Below are 9,479 nucleotides of genomic sequence, written 5' to 3'. Positions count from 1 at the left end.
GTTTAAGAAGGTCTTCATGGCCAGCCAATACCCACAAGCAGCTCCGCTGGTCATCCACTTTTACAGTAGAATGGTACTGAATTTTTTTTATTGTCCTTGACACTGGGTGAATTATATTTTACAACTTCAACTGTGGGGGGACACGTTCCCCAAGAGATAGCTACCAAAATCTAAACACCTGGGTTTGAGTTCACAAGGTTCCACTGTCTGCTCTCTGTGATGCTGATATTATTTAGTAACAGTGCCCATTGCTCCACTAAACAGAGTGTATTGCACACTGAGTGAGTCAATTTTGAATATGCAGTGCCTACATAAAATGCGAGAGCAAGCAGCAGGCTGTCATTATCACTGTCAAACACCCTCGGCTCCCATTTGTTTCATCTAAGTACAAACCCAACATGCATTTCTATGGCTTTGTAAACTTGGCTCCTCCCCTTTTCAAGAGGTAACCATCACCTAGAACGAAATAATCGATTTCTGATCATACCTGCAAAAAAGGAATTGAAAATTGCAACATATTGCAATGGTGCAATGAAATGCAAGTAATGGTGTCAGGGTGGGCTGCTTCAAGAACACAAAGTACTCCTAAGTTGCAAATATTAACACCATACACACTTTATTAACAGGTAGAATGTTTCAGGTGACCATGGAATCTTATATGATGAACCATTGAAGACCTGGACATATTTACGGACACCTAAGTTGCTGCCTACGACATTTCCATTATGAATTTTGTAGTTGCCAATGCATCTGAAATGTGGAAGAAAAAAAATTAAGCCATGTATGTATACACAATTATATACCATTATTTTTGACAAGTTTTCCTGCCAAATGGATACAATATACACAGGAAAAACTTCTCGAAATCATTCTTAAGAAAAAAAAGACGTTATGGTCCTGAGACCTTAACCAAAAAAATATTATTTGTAGAAGTTGCAATAGGGCTATGCTTTTACCATGCAAACTGATGAAAAAACTGATGCAACTGCAGAAGGACATTTGGCTCTTCATAACTGTCAATGGCACTGCAAAGTTGATGCTTACAAAATTTTAAAAGCTGAAAAAAAAAGGCAACAACTAGCCCATACAGAAGCTGCTAGATAATCAAGTGATAGAAGAATATTGATAGTTTATTTGCTTTTTGTTAGTCTCTTCCTCATGCCACTAATGCAACCCTGAAATAAAACTTCAATGGTGCACAAAAAGGGTGTGAGGACAACATGCCACTTTGCATCAATCAAAAGACTGCCACATGGGCATAACACTCATGCTGATTTGAACACTCAGGCCACTTTTAATGCAAACTGCAATGACATATGTTAAATGCTGAGGAAAATGGAAGAATGGGAGGCCCATTCTACTTTCACGCACTTACATTGTGACACACGTGATTGGCTGACGCTAATCACATTAACCAATTATTTAAATAGCTTTGAGGGGCTTCAACTTAAGCTCACAGTGCTTCAAACAAAAATAAGTCAATTTTTGGTGACACGACACTTACATTGGCCATGAAGACAAAATGCAAGTTTGGTTCATTTGAAAGATTGCCTCGTTAGAATAACACTGACACCACTTTTAACGCAAACTTCACTCATATAAACTGTACAAATAGGAAAAAAGAGAATGGTCATGGGACCCACTAGTTCATTTCCCACACTAGAACCTATGACGTGTTATGGGCAGCTGTGCGATTGCCTGAAGCAGGCATAAGCAAATGCAAGTTAGGCATGGCTTACAAGCTTGCAGAACGAGCTATTTGCACTTAAATTAATGCACATTCTTTTTATAGCAGTAATAATGGTGGGGTAAACACTAGAAGTTACGAATGCACACGTAAACATAGAAGCACAAGTGCATACTGCGCGCACTATGCTGGCTATAGCTGCACAGCCACCCGGCACATTGAACTTACATTGGCCAAATGGCATAAGCGACATTATCTTCTGTGGCTCTGTTTGTCGAGCACACCCTATGTTTCACGAAACGAGTACTATCAACCATATCAAAAATTAGCCAGGTACAAATCTGGTCAAAAACAAAGCTAGCGCGGACAGCGGTCCTGAGCGGTATTGTGGCACCATCTGAGAATCTGGGAGTACTGACGATAAACAAGGCGCTTTGCCATTCACTGCGGCCCGAGTCAGTATACTAAATTTCGCTTAAGTACCTGCCCTGGATACGTCATCGCAGACGTCACGAAATACAAGATTCAGCAGCAGAATCAAAATTTTGGCTTAAGTTGTTTAATTTCTCAGTGAATAAAGCATCGTTTACTGCTGGGCAAGTGCTAGGGACACTACAAAACACATAAAACAAATTTGCATTTTGTCTTCATGGCCCCTTTAACAAATGATCACCATGATATAACGCAAGAAAAATCTGCATAAATTGGAGGCAAACACGATGAGCAACCTACTGAGCTGCAGTAATTTTGTGCCATCCCTGGAGTGGCTCTCACAACAGCACGATACCTTTCGAAGTCGAAGGCATTGCGCCCACAATTTTTTCACGGGGCACTTAGAGTTCAGGTGAGCTCATGTCATCCAATCCTGGGGTAAGAACAAAGTCCATGGCTACACTGCTACCTGGCATGGGGTTACTACAATGCTGAAGCAGCCTGCTATATTTTGCTAGGCTTGATCAACGGTTCCAAAATTTTGCTTTCTTTGCAACAACTTCGAGTCAGTGTACTGACCTCCCGTTTTTGGCTGCTCCTCCAAGGACGTCACAGGGAATTTGCAACGCCACATAGTGGAGCAGTAAACAGGCAATTTAAAATCCACCCCCTAATGACTCAGTGATGGCAGAAACGTTTCCTGCCAAACAAAATTGTAGCAGGGTAAGAGCTGCCCAGTCTTTCTAATAAAGCAAAGTTGCATGTTGTCTTCGTGGTTCTTTTAACCACCCACAATTCTTTTAGGAGACAAGAGATCAACATACAGCCATTACACATTCATTATGCAGACTGACGACTGCGAAAAAGAGAAACAATAATTTGTTCGTTCATTTGTCTGTATTTGTTAACTTTTGAAGGCACCCCCCCACACCCCCTGAATCTCTGCTTGAGAGCATCCCTTGAATGGTCGAATGCACTTACGTTAGCATAAAAATTTGCGCTTCATTACATTCCAAAAAAAATCCTGGGCCACCACTACCAACGTGAAACATGGGGAAGGGCGAAGCATGCAATTTATAAGCGTATTCTTGGCGCCTTGGCATTTTTGCCCATAGAGATGTATCGATGTATAAAGCTTTGCTGTAACTGTCGTGTCTTTGAAGCATGAAGTGTTCTAGTGCGAGGCGTTGGAAAACGAGCGTCCCGGTGTGTTCTTTTAGTACACGTTACGTTCTAGCGTGAGGCGTTGGAATACATTTGTCCCAGTGTTTTAGTACAGTGACTACGTGATACTACGATGACAATGACAACGACAACGACAGGAGACACTGACAGCCCAAGCCCCCAAGGGGCTTTGCCGCTAAAATGACATCATTCCTGGTGTCATTTTTGCCAGATGATGGGAAATTTGAAAGTTTATCGTTATTTATAATATTTTTTTGTAGAAAACAACATTCTTTGGTGCCGGATAATACTCAGGTAAGTAACGAAGGACTGGATATTTCCAGTAAAGAAAAAAAAAAGATGTTTTTGAACAACTGGCAGCCAAGACGATTTCTGGTGAACCGGTGAAGTGTTCACCATGCCGCTTGCATAGGTTATTCCGAACAGTAGGCACAATTCTAAACATGCTCTCGTGACATTATCCTGGCCGACAACCATACGTTAAAACATCTTTAATACCATCTTTTACACTTGGACATATTTCTAAAGAGAGAATGTTGCTAAAAAGGGCAGGTACTGTATATGGCTTCAAACGTTTTCATGTGAGAAAATAATCATCACATACCTGTAACTTGCCACATTATGGTTACTAAATTGATTTTTGAACTCTGCTGCTTGAAGCCTGTGACATAAAAGACCCCCATAGCAGGAGCTGCATCTGCAGTATGAGCTATGGCCAAAACTTCATTTCGCATGTAAACAAAGACTAAAATGTAAACAGTACATACGATGGGTTTTTAGTTGTTCAGAATGGCCTCATATGCTCCAAAACACAACATTCTCACGCCTGCGCAGCTTTTACACATCCTTACATGACTACAAGCTCACCATTTAGGGACTCGAGCAATGCTGCATCGTCTTTCCATTCTTTTACAAAAGTTGCAGTCTTGAAGTCGTCACCAAAATTCGCTTCTTCTAGCAGCAGCTCTCTTGCATGAACACTATGCACACAGGTCAGGAAATACAGATGCGAGCATGACATAAAGAGTGCCCGATGGATCAGGGAGCACATCGAAAGTAATTGATACCTAAGTACTAGGAAATTTTTATACCTTTACCCAGTGAAATGCAGACAGCAGGACCGTACCTGTTCCCAAGGTGGTTAGTAGGACACCTTGGTTACTGTTCTGCCTTAATGCAGCAGTCACACAAGGGCAGACAACGCTACATTATGGTGTTTGTTGCGAGCACGTATCCAGGCTTTAATTCCAATTTCTAATGTCAACTAAAAATTCTGAGTTATCAGCCATAACTTTTTTGTATTATTTACCGATTAGGACTGCCCATACAACAGCATGCAATGTATTAGTATACCAAATTCTTCGGCTTTTAGCTTTGAAGTGAAGGCCTCCAGGACACAGATGCAGCAGGAGGCTCTCCTAAGCCCTCTTTACCAAAAATGTTTATCTGCATCTATACAATGTCCCCTGAACATGCAACAGCTTCAACAGAACCAAGCAACCTTAGTAGCTGGGCAAACATGTCAGTTAGTAAGCAGTGTAAAGGTGAAGAAGAAAAATGTGCAGCCTGTACCCTGTACCACAGCCTGTACCACAGCATCTATGTCAGTACTCGTCTCCCTTCCCCTTTGTTACCTGCATCCTCCTCTACAGCAAGAAAGCCACTATGCAGCAATATTGCCATTCTGTAATTCAAAGAGTACAGAATGGAATGGGAATGGAACTCGGTGACACGTTCCCAGAATGGAAGAGTCAATGTTCAATTCCTGATGCAGAACGCTGGTGCTGGCCAGTCAACCACTGGAGTTGCATTACAGAAACTGCCAGGGATCATATGTTGAAGCATTGCCTAACATAGGGTCCTAAGGAGTGTTTTCCCCCAACACCAAAGTGCCCTCAAAGACGCCCTTTATCTAAAGAGAAACAAGCTTGCCTCATAGGCATGTCACTTTTATCTGCCAATTGCCATTTGCAAATGTAAAATGCACTATGTGTAAGCAAGTACGGAGACTGATAAATTCACTAATAAACAATAGGCAGAACTTGTACACTGTACAACTTGTGGAGTGCTAGGCAGAATTTGTACACTGTACAACTGTGGAGTGCTCATACATCTGATAAAATTAATTTTCTCATTACAGTGGAACCTCGATGATACGTCCCTAGGCCTAGGCCTAACAATGATGAGCTTCTTACGACAGATCATTGCGGTCCAGGCAAACTCCCCATAAAAACAATGCATTTTTAGAAACCCTGATTATGCAACGCATGGGTGCACACAATCGGCTTCATATGACAGACCCTGGCGGGCATACACCAGCATTTTTCCCATCTTTTACACGGCTTTGTCGCCTCATCCCAACCTTTCTTTATACTTAACCCCCGTTTGACGCTGCTTGATCCGCAGGTCCGCAGGCGGGCCAGACCACTTGCTGAACAGACACAAGTAAGCAGGCGGGTACTGGCGGGTGGGAGTTAACCTTCGACGGCCCCATGCAGCAGCAGAATGCCAACACGCCAACTGCGAGAAGTCAAAGTCCAGGTGGCCGACGGACAGCCAATTTGAAGCTCCCATCGAGCCGATGAACGTGAAAACACATACAACCCCAAAACGATGACCAAACACCTCTGCTTGCCTCGCCTGCTCGATCCAAGTTTCTTCCTTTCATGATGCTCTCTCCCCCCTTCTGTCTGCTCTCTGCTGATCAGTGTCTTTCAAAGCCGCATTGTTGCTCTGTTCCTTTCTTTCCTGCCGTTTTTCCATCGCCGCCTCGTACTATCGTTTGTTTCGCTTGGCCTTGGCCGTTTCACACTTGCCTTTTTCCCTTTTAAGTTTTTTTTTTTTATTATTGTGGAAGTTTGCTATTCAGCATAAGGGAAATTAAATGTACAGATACACTGATCGGCTGCATCCGCCTTCCCAGCTAATCTTGAACACGCAAGGTGCAGGGCTGGCGGGCTAGCGCCGGACGGATTGGGGGTCGCGTGGCGTGCGGCGCATGTCTGGCTGGTTCATACAGACGCCATGAAGAGGAGGGGGGCACAAATAGGCATTTCTTTTTTCTTTTACCTTGGGATTTTAGCTAGGGGTCCGAAAATTGTGCGAGAGCATGCCAAATATAGTAGTTTAAATCAGTTTTTAGCCCACCTGTCGCATGATACCGTCTACTAGGCCGGCATTTACCTGTACCCCGATCACACGCCACCCCGGTCATACGATGATTTTGCACGTTCCCTTGAAAGTCGTATCATCGGGGTTACACAGTACTTGAAGCAACGAAAGCAGAGTTCCTAAAACATGCTGACAAAAGAATATGTCTATAAGCATATAAGCACAAAATTGATGCATTGTTCCCAGTTACACTGTTTTGTTTCCCAAAAGCAGAAAATGCTAAGAGGCAATTATGGCTCAGTTTGATCATTGTTATGTTGGAATAAGGATGCACCACTTTTGAAAAAAAAAAAAGCAATACATAGATGATTGAACTCAAGAATTGCAAAACCTTTCCCAACTTGTTTGGATATTGGCCGTTTTACACAATCAAAATTTAAAAATTTGTAAGTGTATTGAAATGGCATTTAAATTGTACAGTTTTAGCCATTTTTACATCTAATTTAATTTCTAATCATATGAACTGAAAGTATTTTTAAGTCAGCAATTTTTCCAGTGATTTTATTCATTTACATGTAGATTGTACTGACTTTGAAATGTTTTGAACATGCTATCTTCTAAGCACCTTTCAATACCGCCTTTAGAAAGATCCTGTGCACTTGTCTATAAGTAAACAGAGTTTTTGTCTGCAAAATTCCCGTTTGGTTTAGCCTGCAAGTACCTCATTCTGCAACACTATAAAAACAATTCTTGAAATGCCTGCAGCCCTTGTACTACAGAAAAAAAACGATGGCTAAACTGACACTAATGCATGTTCCAATTCATACCAGCCTGCAACATAGGAATGTGCACTGCCCATTCTGCTAGATCCACAACGATGAGGCTGTACCAGTACGGAGTGTGAAAATGATTGCCTGCTGCTTGGCTTACTTTCAAGGTCAATATCATGGCAGATTACATTGGATGAAGGAAAAGGGCAACTGCAAATGAATAAGTGCCATCACCCTCAAAACAACGGCCACACTGCTCAAGAAACTGTCTCTCTCTCTGCCTTGAAAAAAGCGTTGGTATCTGCATTGCCCTGTGGAGTAGTACAGAAATTAGAGGCGCGAACACAGAAAAGAGAGAGCGCAGAAAGAAAAAAAGAAAAAGGCTGAGAAGAGAAGCCCGGCCCACTACGATTGGATATGCTGAAAACAGTAAGCGAAATCCAGCTTGGCTACAAAATCTTGGCTACGCAATTTTTTTTCACTCACGATGCAGCAAAATCTACCAATTTCAATGCCACCACAAATGTTACAAGGCCTACGCTCAACAGCAACAACAATGCACAAGCAGAAACGCAATAAACACACATTAACAACTTTATTCATAGCTGCACTCATATCTTACAGACATGGGAATTCCCTTGCCGCTAATTTTTTAACGACAGACTAAATGTTATTTTGAGGCAAATATAAGAATGTAATATCAATCGCTTGCAATACTGGCTGTTGGAACGAAAAGGTGAAGGGTAACCAATTATTGCCAAAAAAAAAACAAAAAAACAGCATTCTACTCTGCGGCCAAGGATACTGACTGCCGAATTCTTGTTCAGCAGATGTTATCCATTCCAGCATGTCAGCCACGGATGGACAGACTTCACTTCTGTAGCAGATGTCTTCAGCGCTCAAACTTTGCGACTGTTGCTCGTAAGCGTGAATGGCTTGCTGGCAGGCACTGCTTAGAATGTTTTGAGACTTCTTCAAATCTTTCCTGGAAAACACTCCCAATCACAAACACGCTTGTAGCACCAAAACTCGCACTTGTGTAATGTGAGCAAGCGACATCAAGACATCCCAAAAATAGCATTAGGTTCACCAGAACTAAAAAAAAATGAGGTCTCCACTTACAGGACTGATTCCAACCGGTCCCTTTCTCCGAGCAGCTCGTTTTCTACATTACAGAGCACCCTCTCTCTGATGTCCGGGTACTTGCTCAAGAGCTCAGTGCCGACGAGTTTTGCTGTCCTGCAGTTCGTCTGTATTTCACGCAGGGTGGCGATTGCCCGCAGATGAGGTGAGCAATTGTTCATGCACTTTTCCCACGCCAGTGTCTGCTCTCTGAGTGCACAGAACGCAAGCTTAAAAGACTTGCGTACCGCGTACAAGTCAGCTATTTCATCCATCATAGCAGCCCTCAAACCACAGCGCCAGTCCCGCCAGCCAGTGCGCCTGTGCGCCTTCCTTTTTCATGGGGACCAAATGATGATGATAATAACAACCAAAGTATCAGCACCTTGCTCTTCTTGTCTTTAAAAGTAGATAAACGCAAAACTAATTGAACACAATGCTTTTATTTAGATTTTTTAACGTTTATTATTACTGTCCTGACTATTAGGCGCGTGTGGCCAAGGCTATGAAACGAAACCTTAGTTCTTGCATAGAAACCCGCCTTGATCGCCTCGTCTGGCCTCGTGAACGAGATTTTGCTTGCTTTGCCAGACCAACGCCGCCTGTATTAACATTGCCTGACGCGTCGCGCGCTTTTCAATGGGAAGGGTAGGAACGCTTGGTTCAGGCACTGATCCGCTATGTGGCGCGTGCCGGCGGACATCTCGCCTTACGTCACTGCTCGCGAGTCGCGAACGCTGCACCCACTTCTACGACGTGTGTCTGTCAGATTGCCTGTTGGGCTTCAAGGGCCGTTTCGCTTACATCTTAGCCACGACGGGGCGCTAGTTCTGTGGCGATCTCGTTCAACGTGTTGCTCGCTTCATACTTGCTGCATTTTTCCAAAGATAAAGACGGGGGCGGACTGAAATAGTGTAAGAACATACTGATTGTCGGGTAGACATATAGCTAACAGAAAAAGGATATTTTCGGATGGGGCAGCCATTATTTTACTGATATTTTTCTTTCTAGAGTATTTAGATAAGAAAAAATTGCGTGCACGTTTTTTGTTCAGGCGCTCACTTCTACGATTACTTTCCAATAATATCACGTGCTTGTAAACTTCAGAAAATTATAGGAAACAAAAGGATAAGCAGCTGGGATCCCGCCACGCTGTCCTGGCGCTTCTACAG

General features: G+C 42.9%; 1 protein-coding gene across 2 annotated transcripts; it reads right to left on the bottom strand.

Annotated features, from left to right (window-relative positions):
• Positions 1–596: 596 nt before the first annotated feature.
• Positions 597–8,678, bottom strand: LOC144154909 (AFG2-interacting ribosome maturation factor-like). 2 transcript variants are annotated; one of them, XR_013319470.1, is made up of 5 exons: positions 8,308–8,678; positions 7,991–8,170; positions 4,172–4,284; positions 2,420–2,552; positions 631–750 (listed from the first exon to the last, which is right to left on the bottom strand). XR_013319470.1 is itself a non-coding variant. In XM_077686025.1 (4 exons), the coding sequence occupies exons 1-4, from the start codon at positions 8,583–8,585 to the stop codon at positions 710–712; spliced, it is 612 nt and encodes a 203-aa protein (XP_077542151.1). In that variant the 5' UTR covers positions 8,586–8,676; the 3' UTR covers positions 597–709. The 2 variants fall into 2 exon arrangements, 1 of the variants encoding a protein (XP_077542151.1); XM_077686025.1 differs by lacking the exon at positions 2,420–2,552 and having other exon boundaries at positions 597–750; positions 8,308–8,676.
• Between the last annotated feature and the right edge of the window lie 801 nt (positions 8,679–9,479).

Source organism: Haemaphysalis longicornis, unplaced genomic scaffold (genome assembly GCF_048455015.1).
Source record: "Haemaphysalis longicornis isolate Haplotype H1 unplaced genomic scaffold, Haemaphysalis longicornis Haplotype H1 scaffold_1, whole genome shotgun sequence".
NCBI lineage: Eukaryota > Metazoa > Arthropoda > Arachnida > Ixodida > Ixodidae > Haemaphysalis > Haemaphysalis longicornis.
This window is presented reverse-complemented; position numbering and strand designations above follow the sequence as displayed.